Genomic DNA, 22,101 nt, shown 5'->3' with positions numbered 1-22,101 from the left:
CCTTTAGATTGTGGTACTTGCCTTGTGGTGGCCTCTCAACACCCACTTGCATTTTTCCTCTGATCAACAGTAAATGACAGGATAGGTAGAAGGAATAATCTGATTTCCTTGTTTAAGATTTTCCCCTAATTCTATACGAGTTTTAGCATTTGTTAGTAGCATATGCCAGTTGTCAGTACGTATATTGAGCATGTGCACCACTAAAAAATAATTTCCACTGAGAAGCATTTTAAGTTGTGTGAAGTATTGCAATGAGATCTAAAAATTGTCATTGTGGTGTACAAAATGGTGACAGTACAGGTATTGGTAAAAAAAAAAAAATATACTGTATATTTATTCAGGAACTAGCTAATTTATGGAAAACATGTTACAGTCAATAAGCTGCTACCTTCTTCATGAGCCATCCTAATATCAGCTAATTTGAATGGGGAGGGCTTATGTTCTGTCTTTCTTCAAGAATTTTATTTACCCATAGTGGTTGCACTTGAAGCATTTGTGTGGTGAAGTTCAGATACACAGGGTGTCTCAAAGTCCCCATACTCAAAGTTTGGCGATTTATAGTAGTTTAATGGCTAACGATAGCCATCCGTGGTTTCACGTGGCACATGCTGGCAACGTCGCAGAAGATTGCTGAGTAATGAACCGGTCACGTGATTTTGCCCCCAGGCCCCGATGTGGGTCAGTGATCTATGCCTGGGTGGGCTAATCCCTGTAAAAAAAAAAAAATTGCTTCACAAAAAAACTTTCGGTTTTCGGAATTTCGGATAAAGGGTTGTCAACCTGTATATATATATATATATATATATATATATATATATATATATATATATATATATATACATACACAGTATATATACACTGTACTGTACTGCATATATACAGCTCCTCCCCGACTTACGACGGGGTTAGGGACCCAAATCCAGGTTGTAAGTCAAAATGGTCGCAAGTCGAAAATGTTTAAATAATACATAGAAAATCTAAAATGGGTGTCTCTTTTTCTTGTCAGCACCACAAAATTCACACTTTTAACCTTGCCAGCCATTTTAAAGTGAATTACAAACGAAATTTTGTCTGTGTAATGTACTGAAGTTGGGACTTGAAAATGCGTAATTTGAAAAAATTTTGGTACGACTGAGGCAGGTCGTAAGTGCGGGTGGTCGTAAGTCGATTGGTAATAAGTCGGGGAGGAGCTGTACTGTATATAGTATACTGTATTTAGTATTGTGCTTTCAATGTTTTTGCAGATTATGTTCCAGGGTACGGTTAGCCAGAGTGGTTAGCGAGTTGTCTGGTTGTCTTGGATTTTACCTCAACTCTGGGCAATACAATACAGTACTGTATAGTGCTTTATTCACTGTGTTGCTCAAATTTTTAAATAATTAGTTTGCCCGTTCAGAAATACGTATACTGTATAATCTATAAGATAATTTGAAAATAATTCATAAAAGTATTAGTTCAGGTATACCCAAAAATAGCGGTCATCGTGGATTTTGAAGATGCCACATGTTTAAAGGTCTTTTTCTTTCTGATATTAAAACTATTTTAATCATCGCCCATGAAAAAGCGGGCACAAAGAAAAAAAATATCAATTATTACTCGTAAATATCAATTTTATAAAAACAAACAAACAAACAACAACTAAAATTTGGGGGGGTGGGGGCGGCATCTTGGATTTTTGTGTCTCATATTAATTCTGGAGAAATCTAAGAGGTCTCCTAGGCTAAAATTATTAGGTAGAATGTAAAGAAACTCCATGCCAAATTTGGTGCTTTTGTCCGCCATGTTACAATAACTTCACTACACTACCATACCAATACCAGTGCTGTTACCGCATATCCAAATGAATTAGGCTAAAAGATTAACCCTGGCTGATGGTAGAGGCCCAGTCCAAAAACTCCTGGAATACTAGTAAGTTGACCTGACTGCTTAAAACGACAGCCAGAAAAAAGAACTGGAGCCAATTTTTATGAAAATTTAAGATCAATATTTCATACTTATTAACTCAGGAAATAGTTATTTAGTGCCTATTGGATATAAGTGATTCTGGTTAATTTCCATTCTGTTGCATCATGTCACTTAACTGAGTAAATCAATATATAAAATTTATTTCCTAAAGAAAGTAATACTTTCTTTATGAAAAAACAAAACAAAAAAATCAGAATGAAATGCGAGATTTATTACATATATAAAATATGACTGAAATTACTTATTTCAATACAGATTTGCATTAAAGTGAAATTCTACACTTTATATTAATATAAAAAAGGATAACAATGTACAAAAGACACAGTACACTTTCCATTGCAATCTATGTGTGGTACTTCTTCCCCATGCCCTTATTATAGGTAATATGGTAATTTTGATTTATCACAATCATTCTGAATAAAAGTTAATTCCAAGAAATCAGAGTTCAATCAATATGTGTAGATAGAAAGAGGGAGGAAGTAGGGGGATTGAGTACCTAGAAAACATTTCTTCAAATAAATTTATATAATCTACAGGTGAAAGTTATGTCTACAGGTAAGAGCTGTGTCTGAGTGAGGGTTGTATGTTTAGCCGGGGCTTCTGAATGCTGTGAGTGTTTCACTGGTACAACTAAGATACTGTACGTTGGGTTGAAGTATTTAACTGAACCCACTATTGTATTCTTTCCGTACTCTTGTTTGATTTTAGGCCATGCAATTTAACGTTTAGTTTTGTAGATTCTCCTGGATACCAATTTAAAATTTTGAAGAGTATATAAAAAAATTAGAATGACACAATGTTTCCTTTTTTTTAATAGTCCAAGGTGAAGTGGCCTTGGCTCCTGTAGCAGGATAAACCCTCAAAATGCATTCACATCATAAAAATAGAATCCTTTTTACTAAGTTCTGTATCCATCCCTGGGGTAATATCTGGTGAGTAGGACTGTCTCAAGGACTGTTCTTTAGGTATTAATTGTGTCTGCGGGTAAGAAATGTATCTGTAGGACTGTATCTTCAACAGCAGGATGTGTCTTAGAATGACTAATGTATCATTAGGAGAGGGTTATGTCCTCATCTAATTTGTTCAATTAAAAAAAAAAATTATATTCTGTATTGTATTTTAAAGCTACTGTATTAGTCTGCTGTACAGCCTCAAGTATTCACTTGATCTTCTGATTTAGAATAATCTAGAGACTCTCCATTCACCTGCTGGGGGCTGGCAGCTTTCCCCACCAGATAGTATGTCATCAGTTCACCTTTGCCCTTCACAGCTATAAGACCTCGCTGCTCAAACACATAGCCAAAGTGCTGGAGTATTTTGGTGGTCTCCTCTGTCACCTGAGGATAAAAAATTAATAAGCATACAAATATGATTTCAGTGATTTTCTATACTATAGTACTTTAGATCAGAAGTTATGAAAACCACCATCTGACTTCTAACTACTCATCAACTGTATTTCAAAGATTTATAAAAACATTAATTAAAAAGGAAAAGTTGAAGAACTGAAGCATGAAGATCTATTTTATAGCACGGGGAAGAGGCAAGAGTTTACCACCCTAAGCATAACCCGCCAATGGCAGGGGACTGACCTGTCTAGCGGCAGGTTACACAAACTTTATGGTTTGTGTAATCACGTGTTCTTATAGTAATCTAAATGACCATACATTGATCAAAGTGACCCATTATTGTTCCAAATGAATCTGAATAAGACTCACTACACTATCAAATTTATGAAAATTCTGAGAATTAGCCCAAACACTCATTTTAAGTAGAACTACCCAGATGATTCACCGGTAGATCAATAAAGGGCTGCCCAAAGGAGTTATATACAGCAGTAATTCTGAAAGGAAAACATGAGGAGTGACACATAGGCTTTCTTATTTATACCAACTAGTGGTTTGAGATGTTGACAAAGATTCAACATTGAATGTAGTACTGTATATTTGGTGCAGGTGAACCATCCAGCAGAGATATTCCTGGCAAACCTCACGTGTTGCAGGTTTTCAAAACAGCCATTATGTTATATACTGTACATGAATACGGGCCATTTCTCCAACCTGGGTTTGATGGGTGAGTATCTGTATTGCAGTAATGACAATAATGTGTGAGGGCAATGTAAACTGGAGCTAAACAAACCAGTCCCCTGGTGGCAGCGGGCTGTACAAGTACTAAAGGATGCTCTAATTGGCAGAATTTCGTATGTTACTCACTGATGATCCACAGGTTGTAAAAAGACTTGTACTCTACAACACTGGAGATTGTCAAGTTTCTGACTATCATACTAATGGGAATAATACCTAATTACCATACATCTCCATCCACGAATATACACTAAAGTATGACCTTGGTTACTAATGATATGACTGACTGATGACTGTTAAAAAAATTATCATCAAAGAGTAGAAACAAAAAGATGACAAAAATGTATATGTAAGCAACAAACATAATGTGACACTGGACAAAATAAAGACTGTAATAGGTGCTGACCTGGATGCAGCCTGCCTTGCCTGTGGACTCCATCCTGGAAGCCACATTGACAGTGTTGCCCCAGATGTCGTAGTGCGGCTTACGGGCCCCGATCACTCCTGCCGTGATGGGCCCATGGTTGATGCCTGCACAACATTATCGACAATAAGAAAATGAAAAGGAGAGGCTTGCATTATATTAATATTTAAAGCTTATTTTAAAGACATCAGGCATATGCTTTTCATTACGGCCAAGGACAAGGCATGATTTTGGGGATATGTTTAATGAATTTATTAGAGAATTTGTGTTTGTATTTTCTGGCTTGCAGCACACAAACACACACACAGATGCACACACACACACACATACAGGTATACAGCACACACTGGCACAGTCATAATTAATGGAGAGGAGATTTCTAATTCAGTTTCTGTACATGAGTGGGAATGAAAAACAGCTCACCTTCCTCAAAACATAAACACAACTACAGTACTATCAAAGAATAAGAAGTGATTCACTTCTAACAGCTAAATAATCAACATACAACTTTAATTTTTGTTATTATGGTGAAGAATTATAGTTCAAGATATCTTAGATTTTTTAGGTAGTTCTTAAGTTAGGTATCCAACCTGTACTGTATATACAAATCCTCATCCAGTTATAGAAGATGAATTAATATTGAATTAGGTGGGCTAGTGGCACCATAACAAAGACTCAAGAGTTAGTACATAAAATCTTGATTGGCCAAATGCTTGTCCTGTTGTCTTTTGAAGGTTGATCCAATTGGAAACGAGACCACCAGCTCAACACGCAATGAGAAGATGTTATGCTACTGTCTGGTCTATGCATTTATCACGAATAGCTCAAACCTGTGACCTTAGTAAAGTCATTGTGTTGTCTTGGTCTCAAGTATGTTTCTTTATGTTATTAGTCTTTAATCATTGTGAAAATCTTGATCATATCAGTAGGAAGTCTACGTTAACAGTCGATGAAATCTTAAGCATTTTCAGACGGTCTATATTACTTGAGTTTCTTAAAATTAATACTATTTTTGTCACACTTCACTCATTTCTTATTACACTTCTTTACACACTGAAAAGTTCATACTAAAGTACACACATTTCATATTCTGTTTGTTACATAAATACCATAATTCCCCTAAATATCTCACATTACATTATAATCCATTTTCTACTCCTACTCTCAACCCTTACTAGTTGCAGCATTGTTTTATGGGTATTACACTTTTTATATCTTCATCAAATTCTTTTTAATATAATGTCTATAGTCTCTACCTCAGTTCAGACTTTTATGTATTTCATGATATGCAGAAAATACCCTTTATTGAGCCACATCCACAATATGGCATTACAGTACTTAAAGAGGCAATAAGTTGTTCCCTAAAGCAGAAAATTAATAGCAATAAAAGTCTTACCTGATGATAGTGTAGTAGCATTTGTAACAGTGTGGATAAAAATTACTATCTGCCTACAAAATCCCTCAGTCAACATCCTTTAATATTAATATTTTAAGAGATAACCTGGTTTAAGTATCTGGGATAGTGGACTAACCCATCCTTAGGACGAAATGGTTGAAGGATTGTTCATTGATGGACTGTAGAGCTCTCACTAATTCAAAAGCGAAGTCGACAAGCAGAGCCAGGTGCGCCCATCTGATCTTCACTGGGTCATCCTCCTGTTTAAAAAATGAAGAAAAAAAGAATAGGACGACCTGAGCCTTGAAGATTCATTTTAAAGCTGAATGAAGAGGAGTATATAACCTGTGAAACTGTCTTCCTCTCACTAGATAAAAAAACATGGATAACCATCAACCTCGTGTGACAATGATCTTGTTGACATTCTTCGTCAACAACGCATGAGTAGAAATATGGAAAGTTTGTGTTTCTCAGGTCATTGTGTAAAAACTAAGCTAGCTCTGTGAATCTAAGTCACCACATATAACCTAATCTATACTTACACTCTAAAATAGATGTGTCACCTTATACGTAAGGGTGTAAACTGTAAAGTGAACTCATAATATCTCTGTAATCAACACAGCCCTCATGAAGTAGAGTAAAATATAGCAGCACTCCAGGAAAATAGATTAAATATACAGTAGTAAAATATAAAATAGGCTCAAATAAGACAAGCTGAGACTTAAAGTAAAAATTGTCAAAGTCTGCATTGGCTGACAAAAAGATGCAACATAATTAGAATTGTTAAATACTGATGACTTTATAGATCTATACAATAGACCCTTGCCATTTGCGGGTTTGCTATTTGCGATTTCAACGATTCGCGGTAAGCAGATGGTGGCGAGCTTACGAGCCTTTTTCTGCGGCACAACGAGTCACCCCACGCGCCTGCAGCATCTCCTCTCCCTCTGTTCGTGCTCAACCATTGCCTGTGATGCAGCATCTCGTGTTGTACTCAAAACTTTACTGTTTCTGTGTGAAATGGCCCCTAAAAGACCGCCTAGTGTCAGTGCTAGTGATGCTAGTGGAGTGAAATGTAAAAGGCAGAAGTCAGTGATGACCCTGACAAAGAAAGTTGAATTATTAGATAAGTTAAAAGAGGGGATGATATAATGCCGTGGCTGGTTGGTTGTTTGATATAGGTATACAGTAGTGCACTAAGGTAGTATAAGTTGCTATTCGCAGTTTTGCCTATTTGCACCATTCCTTGGAACCTAACCCCTGTGAATAACAAGGGTTTACTGTACATGATATAGTAGAATGGAAAATAATTATAGGTTGCAAAGATGCTTGACTGATTCCTGTGATATAAGAAAAAGGCTCCTAAGTGAAAGTGGGTTCCATAGGTATGACTATCCATTAGGGACACTATGGATGCAGCACACGGTATATACTAAGCCTTCAGTACACAAGGAGGTAGCATGGCCAGTTCTGCACTCAACTGCATTCACTTCACCAAGCTGTAATCTTAGGTACCCATTTACAGCTGGGTGAACTGAGGGTGCCTGGGGATCAAACCACCACTTGACTGCAGCACTCTAAATAAAACTTGCATGTTCAGAGCTGCTCAATGATCAGAAAATTCTCAAAGCAAGACTTAAATACTGAGGTGAAGAATTCTTTAGAATTGGATGAAGGACTTCCTTACATATTGCCACACATTTGTATTGGAAGTTTTAAATGAAACAGCAAAGTTTACCATGCATGAAGTAGCTCCCATTAAGTGATTGCAATAAAAAAGCCGTTTTTTTCTAAAAAACAGTTTTTGTGATATAGCTCGAATGCGACGTCAGCAAATGCTACCTAGGTATGTTAATTCCTAACCAATTCGCCAGGCCAACATATAGGCAATTAAAACATCTAATAATTACTCAATAAGTAATATTAGGAGGACATGTCGCTACCTTGCATTTAATTAACCTCATTTATGTTTTAAAGCTTAATTGGAGGAGCATTCCAACTAAACATAACGTGACGACAGTATTATACCTTTATTTGCAATACAGATTGTTGTTTAACTCATATTTATACTGTATGCAGGTATATATATATATATATATATATATATATATATATATATATATATATATATATATATATATATATATATATATATATATATATATATATATATATACAGTAGGGTATGCTATAACGAATGGATTCTACTACGAATATTCCTATAACGAACGGTTTTACCTATAAAATTGAGAATGCAATAACGAACGAAACTCCTACAACGAACAGTATTTTTTATTTTATTTTATTTTTATTTTTTATACTAATTTATTGTTTTTTATTACAAGTATTAATGATATATTCTTTATTTCAGGAGTTTAGATGCATATTTATGCACTTTTTTACAATTTTTACAATTTTATATTATATTTTTCAGTGTTAAGTGGTTGTATTTGGGGGCCTGGAACGGATTAATCCTATAACAAACGAATGCTATAACGAACAAGGTTCTAGAACCAATTAGATTCGTTATAGCATATATATAGCATATATATATATATATATATATATATATATATATATATATATATATATATATATATATATATATATATATATATATATATATATATATATATATATATATATATATATATATATATATATATATATATATATATATATATATATATATATATATATATATATATATATATATATATACTGTATATGGTGAAAATAATACAGTTTATCATCACTCAACAAGGTCATGATGGGAATATTTTGTCACATTAAGTTAAGTGGTTGGGGCGATGGTCAAATGCTCGTGTTGACTGGTTGGTGGTCCTGCCAGCTCCTTCCTTACCTTCACTAGTCTGGAGGGGTTCAGGCCACTGGCCGCCATATACGTAGATCCAATCGTCTTGATTTTGATGATATCATGGAACTGTGCCAGCTCCAGCAACTGTAGGAAGAGTTTGTTATTAATGGACATGCTCCTATTTTCAGATGTCTGATGTCACTAGTAATGCCTATCTTTAACAACAACTACATTATTACCATTTGTACGTTGTTTAGTGTATCCTACTATTACCTTACTTGTCCTCATGTTTGGATAACATTATAATGGTGTACTCGATTCTGTTTAAACACTCCTAACTCAGACCTACATCAACTATATGAGCCCTAAGTCAATTTTCTGGTCACTTCCGCCATCACCCACCCAACCACTCATATCATTCATGTCAAATTCAACAACCATCACTATTCATCTGGCAACAAGTACCACCACCCACCTGGTCAAAGTCGGAGATGACCTCATTCAGGAAGCGTAAACACTCCAGCCCCTGGTTGTTGACTGATTCCTCTGAATAGAAGTCTGTTAAATAAAAGTTTATTATTGCATAGTTATTTTTTATATAAAGATCTCAGCATCATTAACTCCATCTACATGAATTGTTTGAATAAGTTAACATTTCTAAATCTAATCTTATTATCCACGGTGTGTGTAGGAGATGGGCAGTGTGTGTGTGTGTGTAATGTAGTTAAACGTGATTTTTTTCCCAGAAATTTGTGTGACAACTACAGTACAACCCATGGGCTGAATTATCATGAAACATGTATAAAGTAAGGGTTTAATTGTACGTTAATGGACAGTGAGTACACGTATCATCATGTTACACGTATACAACTTTACAAAATACTCGAAGTCCTCTTGATGGGACCTTCCCGTACCTCCAAAGTTTGGCATAGAGGCGAATAGCACGCCGATCTCGTCGTAGCTCTGAGAGTAAAGTTCCTCGTGCTTCTTCCTCCTGATGCCCATAAAGTGTGTGGCGACATGCTGTGGTAAGATGTTGTACACCAGCGCCTCGTTCCTCTGTCGGATGTCTGCCGCCCTCTCCCGCTGTTCCTCCACCTCCCGCCGCCACAGGTACAGCAGCCGCGACGTTTTCTCAGTCTGTAGGGAACACACACGCCTCCACTATTTACTAACATTAATATATTACTACTCATTTACTTTCATACAAACTTGAGTCTGTCTGTCAGCGCAAAACAAAGCATTAAACACAAAGAAACACTCAAGAAACCCCAGATGTAAGGAAGAATAAACTCAAAATAAGAATCTGGAGTGTGGCTTCATTATTAAGATGGTGCGAAGTTTACAAATGTCAGCAGGGAGATGGATAGCTTGTAGTGGGATACTGTACACTATTCTGAGATAGTGAAGTAAGATGGGTAGGTTTCGATAGATTAGTGGATAAGAATAATTAAATGATATACAGTAATAACATATTGATAGATAGCTAGATTGATAGATTGATAGATAGACAGACAGACATAGATATATATATATATATATATATATATATATATATATATATATATATATATATATATATATATATATATATATATATATATATATATATATATATACACACAGATATATGTGTCTTCAGCCTTCATAGGGTGAGGACGTCGGCGCTGCCCGCTCACGTGGCTGTGGTCTTTTGACCATGGAGATTTATTTTGCCGCTTACAGCGGCTACTTTATTGTGCATCCCACACTCATCTTGTGAGCGGTAGCGCAAAAGGATTTCAGAGTAGTTTACAACGGGTCATAATAATTAACCCCAGTTGTCAGGATATTATGGCACTGAATGTTACACGACAGCTGCCAGCCCGGTTTATCGGACCCTTCCCCTTCCCCATCTCCTCTTCCCCATCTGGATTTATCAACATCCTCCCACCAACAGTATAGTGTAAAGATTGACGATCAACCCACAACTGATATACAAAAGTAGCAATTTCAAGTCGAAACAAAGAAATAACTGTTTGAGTGACAATCGTGCATAGCGGTCAATGTTGACCTGACGCAGACCCGACACACCCAGGGTCCGCCGTACACTCACCACCACCAGCACTGGATGAGAAGCCAAGAAAGACTCCAAACTACATCAGGAAGGAAATAAGGACCCCCTACTCCACCCAGGTGAGGAACAATGACTTCCTAACCACATCACGTGGTGGTTGTCCTAAACATCTGCAGCTGTAGTGAGGTAACGGATTAGCACCCAGGTGTCGTGGGCACCATCAGGTTACAAGATTATCTACAAGACCATCTCCCACAGTACCAGATCTATAGTTAATCTGTATGTTGTCTCTATGTTTCTTATATTTTTTGTGTTGAAAGCTCTTGTCAATCAAGTGACCCATTCCCCGATTTCACCATATGTAACTTATCATCTCTGTTTATTGTATATTTTCAGCCTTCGGGCTGCCATGTTATTTTAATAAACCGTTAATTATTAATATATTTTATTATTATTATATAGCTTATATTGTTCTTTTTCCCTTTCTATATCTATTTTGATTTTATTCTACTCAGGTCGTTTGACCTGTGCCCGGGTGGGCTAATTCCCGTATAAAAAAAAAAGAAAAAAAAAAGAACTGGGTGCACTCTAAGGCTCCTGGCATTTTAGGTAAAAATGCAAATCCTGATTTTTCGAAATCACAGAGAAGGTCTTTCAAGTTCTATACAGTATATAGTTACATATTTTAGTCAAATATTTGATCCCATTCTTGCCCATTTGTCTTATAAATTCTTCTGGAAGCTGATCAATCCCACAAGCTTTAACACTTTGCTCACAGCTGCTTCAACTTGTTTCCAGAATTGGCATTTCGATCTTTATTTCCTCTTTGTTTCTTACCTTTACTTTACCCTTATCACTATATAGTTCTATGTACTCTGCCCCCTCTCTTTTATTTCTGTTTCAAACAAGATCTTATTGTCTTTGCCTTTAATAGTCCCACCCCATTTAATTTCCTTTCTCTTGTTCATTTGTTTAATCTTTCTGTACACTTCCCCATAATTATGCCTTCTGTCATCATCTTCAATCTCTTTGTATTCTTTTCTAGATCATTGTTCTTGGTCTGTCTGCATTCCCTTTGAATTTCGTTGTTAATTTTAATGTGAACCTCACTTCGTTTTCTCACATTTCTTTAAAATTTCATTTGTCATCCACTCACTTTAACCCCACTCCTCCTATGTCCTCCAAATTTTCCCCTTTGTAATTATTAAATTGTTTTCCTGGTCATTGTTCACCAAAGTTACTCCCTAGCAATACTGAAATTCTATTTTTGGTTTCAATTTCAATATCAAAGATCAATTCGTTTGTAAAAATAATTTGGAGGCAAAGTTCTGTTTATAATTCAGGCCTTGTAAGCATAAGGCTTTAAGATGTAAAAGTTAGGTAGATATTAACACCATATACTGTACAGTACAGTTCTATAAATCAATGTTTTATTATAATAACCAATGTTTGAATTCAATAAAATGCAATATAAAATAATGTTCACAACTTACAGACGTCATACTACAAAATAGTATAAATAAATGTTTCAAGGTTTAATCAAACGATTACCATAATTTAGTGTGCATGCGTGTCTGAACAACTGACCTGTCTGTTGAGGGCGACGAAGAGGACCGTGATGAGACACAGCTCTAGGGAGAGAGACAGTCGGTCATGGCCAACCCTGGTGAAGGAAAACCCACAGAGTTAGTCAGCTCTCTCACTATCCTCAACCTTCCATTAAGGATCATTGGTTATACCTATTATAAGTATCATAAAGTCTTTGTATACATTTTGATACTACCTTTTAAGACCATACTTCACAAAATTCTAGGAATACTGTCAGTGTTGGGGGTCTCCAATTACCTTAAATGCACTTTCCTTTTATCTGTTGGGATATCTGACACCATGGTACAAAGAAATTGTGGTGTGGTATAGTCAAAACATTAGCTTTTACGATGATCAGATAAAATTTTTGCAAGTTGTGAAGGTTTACATAATCGCAAGCAGTGTGTGGTGATTAATGGCAAGAAATCGTTATGTGTGACAAGCGGGGTACAGCAGGGCAGTGTATTGGGTCCATTGTTGTTTGTTTGTTTCATAAATGACATGCCAGAAGCTGATTAATGGCAAGAAATCGTTATGTGTGACAAGCGGGGTACAGCAGGGCAGTGTATTGGGTCCATTGTTGTTTGTTTGTTTCATAAATGACATGCCAGAAGCTATACACTCCTCCATACAAATGTTTTCAGATGATGCCAAGTTATTTAGGGAAATTAAGAACCAAACACACTGTGGATAGCTCACCCCACAAGGGGTCAAAGCTCAAGATTGAAGAAGCCGCAAGTCCAGAAAACTGTGAGGGCAAACTTTTTCGGAGTGAGGGTTGTGAACTCTTGGAACAATCTACCAGAAAGTGTTGTTACGGCACCGAGTGTGAGCTCTTTCAAGACAAGACTTGACCAACACTGGAGCGGGTTCAGGTACATTGAGGAGCCGGTGCATGCCCAGTACTTGCTAACAGTGCATAACAGAGACGTGACCGATCGCCCAAGCGGCTAACGAGCCGATCTTTTGGTGAAGAGGACAAAAGAAAAGGAAAAGTAATCAGAGACGTGACCGATTGCCCAAGCGGCTAACGAGCCGATCAGTGGTGAAGAGGATAAAAGTAAAAAGTAAAAGAGGATGCGCCTTGGACATACCAACGGTAAGGAGGCGTATCATATGTCCCAACGGGATGAAGAAACTGCATTAATAGTGACTGAATGCGAAAATGACCTGGGTGTGAATGTTGTCGATGGGAGAGGAAAAAAATAGATTGATAAGACCATTTGTTGTCACCCTGTGTATATCTCACTTAAGTTATAAAGGGAATTTAAATACAGTAAAAGGTGTATAGTATTAACCCGTGCCCCTCTATGCTCACTCTTACCCCCCTTCCCAACATCCAAATTTGAGTAGAAATCTCAAGATTATATATCATACCTCTTATAATGGATGAGATACGTTTTTGAGGCTGTTCCGTTAAGCGAAATACTTTATCCGTCAAAAGAGGCCATTATAACACGGTGCTTATGAAGACATGTTCTTGCTTATAACGAAATTAGTCAAAATTATAAATTAATCCCTTTAAATACTACTATTTTCTTACAGAATGACAATGATTAAATGTGCCAAAATAGTGTACTTAGAAATACAGTAGTCGTGTACCATCTTACGCGCATTCAACCTCTTGGCTTACGAAAAAAAAAAAAGACAGTGAGTGTAAGGCTAGGGGAGATAATGACATATGCACCCCCCATTTCAGCAGGGAGTATTTAGGAGAAAGCTTTTGTGTGTACACGTGTACTGTATTTTCCACCTGTAGCCATAGTGTTCTTAAAATAATAAATACAGAATCAGTAAACGTGAGGAATAAAAAAAAAAAAAAAATACTGTGACTGTATTGCCAAACCAACAAATAAAAGTCAATTGAAAGTTTAACACAATTGCCATTTGTATACACTCCCTGCCCACCATAGCAACGCAGCAGGGACACTACCTCTGCCGTCTCTCAAGTAATACTTCCCCCTACAATTTGTGCCCTCCTCCCCTCCCTTACTGAGTCAGCTAACTCGTGTGCAAAGAAATGTATATTCTCTTTATGTGTTTGCCCTCATGACACATATATTTTTTTTAACAAAATGTATGTAGGAAGGTGTGTGCATTTAAATGAGTACAAATAAATAAAGAAAGTTATGTATAACTACCCGAAAATATGAGTTGAAAAACAACCATAACACCTCTCAGCTTGGCCCAATAGCCTGGTGGTTAGTGACGAGTCTATCTTGGCTACAATGCCTCCAGCGATGTTAACAGACGCAAATGTGAAGAGAAAGTTACTCTTTCTGTAAATTTAATTTTTGTCATAGTGATGGAAGACATAACTACAGTTATCATTCTCTTGCAGTACCAGATAGTGAGCAACAGCTGGTGTTGTGGACAGCTGGTGTTAGCTCTCTTACAACACCAACCAGTTACCATCTATGGTCGTCTACACATGAAAAACTTCTGGATCAACTTGTATATATTTTCAAAATCGCTGGCGGCTCCTGGCGGCGCGGTCGGGCTCAGGTAGCGGGTTCACCCACGGTCTGTGGCGTGATAGTTAGGGCCAATTGCAAGAACGGTTATGGGGTGTACGGAGCCATTTACGATGACCTTCTTGCCCTGGTCTTTTTTCAGCAATATCGCCTTTAACAAATGGAATTCTGCACTTTTCGAAGCTTTGGAGGAGTCTCGAAACAAGTTTGCTGGTGGGAATTATTAGCTAGTGCTGTACTCAAAATATCGAACTTCGAGATCTCTCCAGAGCTTCAAAAGGGTGGTATAACTGAAACAAGATCAGGGCAAGGTCATCGTAAATGGCATCGTACACCCCACGACTGTTCTTGCAATTGGCCCTTACTTGTGGTTCAAAGACGAGTGGAAGAGACCTTGGCTGGTGATTAAGACTGGTGAAGAAAATCTAGACTGGTGATTAAGACTGGAGAAGAAAATCTAGACTGGCGAAGACAATCTTGACTGGCGAAGAAAATCTTGACTGGTGACTGAAACTGGTCGTGAGAGAGTTTTCAACTTGTACATATATAATGAAAGAAGCTTGTGTTGATAAGTTATAGGCCTACTTTTTCAGTACCAAATACTCATAGGACATATAGTACTGTGAAAGTCGTAACAGTGAGTAACAGCATAAAATGCTTTATCATGTGAACATCACCAATTATCACAGTTAAAAAATCTCGTGCACCAGTCATCTCTTATGGATGTCTTTGACGGAGGAGACGCGCACCACCACAATGACTGAACTTTACAGGCCCTTTTCCCACGAGTAAGTTTTTTCTTTGAAAACATTTGAAGCATGCATTTATTGTCCGACGTTGACGCTTTTTACTTTTGTTTTGTTCAGCATTACGATGGCGAAAAATTTTGAGACTGTTTTTACATTTAACTTTGGCAGTTGATAATTTAAAGTGATAAATATTTAGAAGTTGCTAACACCTACTTATAGACTGATTCTTATACAGTAAAGCGAGAAAGAGAAAAAACTAAAAATAATTTACGCTAAAGCATTTCCGCCAGAAATGGATGCTTTTCGAGTATTTTAACCGTAAAATTACCAACAATTTTACTTGTTCAAAGTGGGCAGGGTTTTGAAGTGGAGGGAAAATGTGGGGTAAAAAAAAAAACACACACACACACACACACACACACACACACACACACACACACACACACACACACACAAAACAACACTTAACAGCTCTTTGAAAACCTTAACTACCCTTTCCTAATGTGTAAAAATGTTAAGAATCACTTTTGGGTTTATGAATCCCTCCCCATCTGAGCACCAAAAACACCATCACATACTAAAAACCCAAAACAACACCATCATATACTAAACACCGAAAACATTAATAAGGTAAGGTTTTTATAGTTTTAGGACAGACCTATGTAATGAACAATAGCCTTTCTTTGTAAAACCACTGTGGGCATAAAAATGGGGGAGACTTATTAAGTAGTAAGTGGTGTGAAGTGTATGAGTCGTGATGGTGATGGCTGATAACCTGTTTCTTTGAGACCAACTTATCACTATTTTTTTTTACCCAGGTTCCACTTTCCATATCTGTCATTAGATATTCCAATGGTTTCAATGTTGTGTAATGGGCAAGTGATTGATGGATTTCTTTTTTATCATTAAATTTAACTGTGTTTCTTCATGTTTAATGTGTCACTTACCAATGATCACGGGGCACACAATATAATAAAAGTTACTGATATAGTGACTTGACATTTTGTAAACAATTTCAATTGACCGTTGCCTGAAATCTAAAACTTTTAAATATTTGTTTTAAAGTCATAACGAGAAGTTTACATATACCGTATTTATATTCCCACCACTTATGAAGTTACAATATGTTTACACAGTTCTCACTTGTGCAAATGGATGGTTACACAAATAGAGAAGGAAAGTTTGGAGAAAGTAGAGAGTTAGGTAGTTCTTACCTACAACAGCGAAACTATAAATTTCTATTTTTTTAAACGTGAGAATTTCTCACTTGCACCGATGAAATCTTATAGAAAATCTCACCCGTACAAGTGGAAGCTTTGAAAGAATTTACACCTGTATCAGAGTTTTTTTTAGAAAGAGTCCTCACCTGCTCAAGTGGAAACCTAATAAGAGTTCTTGCTTGTTAGGAAGAAAGCTGACATGTAAACTTCTACATGTAAACATTTGCACAAAGCTCTTACATCTGGCTATCAAAAGTGTTCCAGTCTTCAGCGATGTCGAGGCTGACCCTCATTATGAAGAGGTTCATGGAGCACTGCACAGCTACCACACCGACCATCACTGCACTCTTGATCATGAAGCTAACCTGCACATCACCACACATAATCAAAACAATGTTAAGTGATGCAAATATTAAAAAAGACTTTACTCAAATATTCACATGACTGATTTGTATTGCAATTATGTGGATCTTCCGTTAATATTGCAAAGTAAAAATGAAATTTCATCGGTCCTCCGTCACTCTTGACATCCCATGTGTTGCCAACCTGAGCCAGTAATGAGGCAGCCAACAGGATGAGCAGAGTGAAGTAGGAGTAATAAGCCGGGTGAAGACATATGAACGCCTCATCATCTGTGGCTGTGGTGGTGTTCTCCTGCGCAAGGATCACCCTCAGTGCCTGGTACATGCTGTGGCTGCTACTGCTGCTGGTATTGCTCATGATAGAGTCGTTGTGTGTGGCGGTGGTGAGCTGGGAAGTGTTGTCAGCAACGAAGCTCGAGAATGGTTTGTCGCACAGGTACTGTAGTGAGCGGAAGGGATGTTAGAGACGACTTAACAGAACACAAGAGAAGTAATACACTATTTCAATCTATTATTATTGTTGTGTTCAGCATTTATCCTTTTCCTTATGGCGTTTATAGTAATGCACTTAATGCTATAAATTATTTCATTGTCATATCAAGTATTGAATTACATTTACCTAAAGAGTAAGTGAATATTATTTTAGAACAGGAACAGTATACACAGTATTCATGTAAGTTAAAACAAAGAAAAACAACTTAAAGGATAATAATAATCAGGAGTCCGAGAAGGTGAAGCGGCCACAGACAAGAGTCTTAATGAGGTGATAGAGGAAACGGGGAGAACTTCCCACCACCTCTGACGAGAAAAGTTTGCATTTAAATCAGTCTGGGAGGAAGCTCCAGCACTCACTGTCGGTAAAGTTGTGTGTTAATGGATATCTATACAAGGATTAAATGATAAAAAAATCACTAAAACAAGTGAGGATTAAGTTATAGTAAAGTAGACAAATAAAGAAGGTTGAAGGTTTATGGGTTAAAATTAAGCCTAGCAAGGTATTAAGATTTAGATAAACTTGGTCAGGTGGGATTTACTCTTAATTAATTACTCAACTAATGGGATTTTAACCAGTGGAGTGTTGTCCGACGGGAATTTGTCTGGTCATTAGAAAAGATAGAGAAGAGAGGAGCTCACCATGTCCACCGTATTGGCGGCAGCGGCGAGGATGACCAGCGTGGTGAACCAGACGACACGCAGCACTACCACCGTGTGAACCTTGTCACTGGCCATCACCAGTACCTCACACACACGCTGTAATGATACATACACCTTGTTATGGCTCTCAAGCACACACACACTGTAATTATAAACACATTAAACGTTAAAAAAAAACCCCACATCTTTGGGTGAAGCATCAAGAGACATACACACAGTCACTTACTATAGGGAAGGAGCGAGCCGCAGACACCGAGGCCATGGTAGTGAGCAGGACCACGCCCACTAGGAACACCACCACGCCCCCACCAGCACTGAAACCAGTCACAGAAGAAATTAGTGTAAATATAACCCGTCATGTCAAGAGGTGGATAACTGTCTGTATGTTGACACTAGTTGTGAAAAAGTTCAGCATAAATTTATTCTCTGAGCAGTCATGTTTACATCAGGGCAGACTATATAATAGCCAACTTTTACGTGTGGCTACTGAGAGCAACTTATGGTATAGAAAACGGGACTAACCCAACACCCACTTTCAACAACCTAATCCATTAAACCAGCAGCTACGGGGGAGAAGCAAAGGGAGAGTCCGATGGCATTAATTAATTGTTTGTACAGGTTCCATAATATGGCTACGACATATGACAACTAATTCCCAGCTGTTATAGTGTTATAAAACCACATAACCTCAAGGGGATGAAAGAATATATGTTCGCAAGGTCGCCAGTACCACATTTCCAGCTGACCACTGGAAAAAGGTAGGCCGTCGTTCCATAATTCCCCCAAGGTTTCATGAAAAGGATATCGGTCAACTAAATCCGACTGAATTTATTTCCGGAAATTATTTAATCTCCTGACACAAGTTGGAAATACTGTCGACCACAGCAAGGATTCAGAGTTAACCTAATCAGGGAGAGGTGCCTATAACAATTCTCCTGTGGCATTTCCCTTTAACACCAAGGACACACTTCAAGCATAGAAGGACTGCTGGATTAACACAGTGCCTTCCAATCTCCATTCCACACCAAGGAAACAAGATACTTAAGGAAGTCCTGAAGTACCTGAAATAACACGACTCAGGGAAAATGAAAACGCTTAATTAAGAATCTATAATGATGAAAGAGGCGAATTGTGTGTGTGTGTGTTTGTCTCATCATCATCATCATCATCATCATCATCATCATCCCCTCACGGCTCAACTCAGCGGATTTCCTCATCACTCTTAAGTTTATAATATGAAACCTTGTAAGGATAGAGAAATTAAACTCCTTTAGTACCAATAGTCTCTCTCCCTCTCTCTCTCTCTTTATTCATCTATCTATCTATCTATCTATCTCTTCCTATCTCTACACCTCTCAATCTTTATCCTCAGCTTAAAGTGGTACAGTATATATAGAGAGAGGAGCCACACCCACTTACTCGGGGTTTGGTCATAAGCGTAAATTATCTCACACACATTATGTCTTAAACCTGGTAATTGACGACACCCTGAGTTGGCAACACTGTAGGCTGTGTATAGTGTATAATGTATAGTAGTGTGTATAATGTATAGTAGGATGTATAATGTATAATAGAGTGTGTATAATGTATAAGAGAGTAAGTATAGTGCACGGTATGCTGAAGTAGATTCCCAGAATGGTTTACGTATGATCCCTTAGCCACGATAATCATACATAAATGAATACACTCTCGCTGGTTAACAGTATCGGGATATCATACACAGGTTGGGTTGTTTCAATTGCCAGGAGTGACCTTTGGCTTTTCTGAATCACAAAAAAGAAAAGAAGAAGACTTGTAGTACCTCCTGATCAGTCCAACAGCGGTCACATGCCATATTGCTAACACGCTGAAGAACTGGGTACATGTAAATAAATCTTACGGTTTTTTTTAACAAGGAAATGTTATACCTTAATATTACCAAGACCTGTGATAAGCCCCACTGATCACCTTTAAAGCGCTACCAAGTCGGGGTCGACAACTAGTTTGTTATTAGTAGGCAGGACTTGGAGAGACACGTCTGCTGGGAATGAATCTAGAATGGACTATTGACTGAAATCAAGATGGGTGTACTGTTCAGGTAATACGGTTAACTAAAAACCTCCTGCCCCTTCAGAGCAACTTTTACATGAATTCCACCATTTTTATGAAGATAACTGCGCCGGGAAGATATGGGTTAGATAGTAAGGAAGTACTGTAATGTTCTGTCCTAAATAAGGCTACTTGAAATTGTTCGCACATTAATTAGAGCCGCCCGACAGAGGCTGTCAGACTAGAAAATATGGAAATGGAAAAGCTTTTCCGACATTTTTGTACAGAGTACAACGAAATTCTTGAGTTGTTGTCTTACATTTTCTGACATCTTCAGTGCACGAATAATTAAAGTGAACGTCCAGCAACAGATGTTATTGTGACAACTGCTTCATGTTTTATCCCCCACACAGTGATAATTTGTATAAAGTCTTAGATATTTACAAATAAACATACATAATATTTATTAAATTTCCATCATTTCTAGACACTTCGATATTTGTTCACTTTATTGCACACTTTTCTACATCTACACCCGCAGATGACAGCCTCGTCTGCCGTCCCCTTGTCTCACCTCCCTCAACATCCCTGACGCTCTTCTTCTCCCTACGTGTTCCATCCTTGACCTTCAAATGTATCTCTCTCCCTCTGTCATCCCCTTCCACATCTCTCCCTCTCTTTGTAGCCCTGTTCCTTATTTTTTCTGCCTCTCTCTTCCTCCTTATCAACCCCTCTTCCACTTCCTACTACTTCGGTCCCACCTCCTCTATACAGTAGTCAATCCCCTCCACCACTGTCTCTGTCGCCACCTCTTTATCAACCTCTTCCATTTCTTCTCATCCCTCAGCCAACCCCCTCTCCCCCTTCCCCACTCGCTCACCTGGGCATGAGGATGAACCTGGCGAAGGCGACGAGGAAGAGGACAAGAGGGACGGCGGTGGTGGCGGCGCCGCTGAAGGTCTCGCGGTGGTGACGGTAGGCGTGTTCTGTCTTGCCGTCCCTAAAGCTCAGCGTCAGGCAGTTGGTCTGGCTCAGCAGGTCCCTGTAAGACGCACAACAATGATGAGTCTCTGAGAGCGAACACTAACTCTGGGGGCTATTATTGTGGGTCTGTTATTGGTGGTAATTAGTGTAGGGGGCTGGTATTAAGAGTCGTGTTCCTGTGGGGGTATTTGTGGGGTACCTTAGGGGACTGTTATTCCTGAGGGTAATGTGGGGGGGTTGGGGGGGTTGTTACTGTGGGGTTGTTATTGCGGGCATTGATATTGCGGGGGCTGTTATAGGGTTCTAATACTGTGGGGTGTTATTGTGGGGTTAATTGTGGCGGCTGTTATTAAGAGAACCTACTGTGGGGTTTGTTATTGTGGGAATTAACTGTGGAGGTTGTTCTTGAGTCCTCACGTGGGTCTGTTACACTGAATAATTTCACTGTGGGGACTAATTCGGACTTAAGATGCGACTTACTTGCGTCCGTCGCGGTTGACCAACTCCTTCTTGAGCTTGGACTTAAAGGAGGAGTCTGGACGGCCGCCCTCCTGCAACGCCTTCAGGATTCTCGCTTCATCTGCCGTCGACAGTGTCTGTAAGGGGAGCGACACTCATCATAGAGGGTGGGAGAGGCTGTGTGTGGTTGAGATTGCAATGGGTGTAGAAGTAGTACCGGGTATATACAATCTTTACAAGTATAATTCAATAACACCACACATCAGTTAAGGGCGGAGAGGAACACATTGAGTGCCTTCTTAGAGTCAGTCGTGAAACATAAGTGGACAACTGATCGGTTAGT

General features: G+C 38.1%; 1 protein-coding gene across 1 annotated transcript in view; it reads right to left on the bottom strand.

Moving 5' to 3' along the window:
* Positions 1 to 1,251: 1,251 nt before the first annotated feature.
* The window catches only part of LOC121867312 (adenylate cyclase type 3-like), a gene marked incomplete at its 5' end in the record, with an annotated part of 31,834 nt that continues 10,984 nt past the window's right edge, over positions 1,252 to 22,101 (bottom strand). The window contains 13 exon segments of the mRNA XM_042367216.1: positions 1,252 to 3,302; positions 4,453 to 4,577; positions 6,003 to 6,126; positions 8,730 to 8,828; positions 9,160 to 9,242; positions 9,599 to 9,824; positions 12,328 to 12,403; positions 17,011 to 17,135; positions 17,317 to 17,571; positions 18,267 to 18,383; positions 18,514 to 18,601; positions 21,196 to 21,357; positions 21,780 to 21,895. Coding sequence (XP_042223150.1) covers positions 3,117 to 3,302; positions 4,453 to 4,577; positions 6,003 to 6,126; positions 8,730 to 8,828; positions 9,160 to 9,242; positions 9,599 to 9,824; positions 12,328 to 12,403; positions 17,011 to 17,135; positions 17,317 to 17,571; positions 18,267 to 18,383; positions 18,514 to 18,601; positions 21,196 to 21,357; positions 21,780 to 21,895 — 1,782 coding nt within the window.

The sequence above is a fragment of the Homarus americanus genome, unplaced genomic scaffold (genome assembly GCF_018991925.1).
Source record: "Homarus americanus isolate GMGI-L3 unplaced genomic scaffold, GMGI_Hamer_2.0 scaffold6317, whole genome shotgun sequence".
NCBI lineage: Eukaryota > Metazoa > Arthropoda > Malacostraca > Decapoda > Nephropidae > Homarus > Homarus americanus.
Note: the sequence above shows the minus strand (reverse complement) of the source record. Positions and strands in the feature narration are given on the sequence as shown.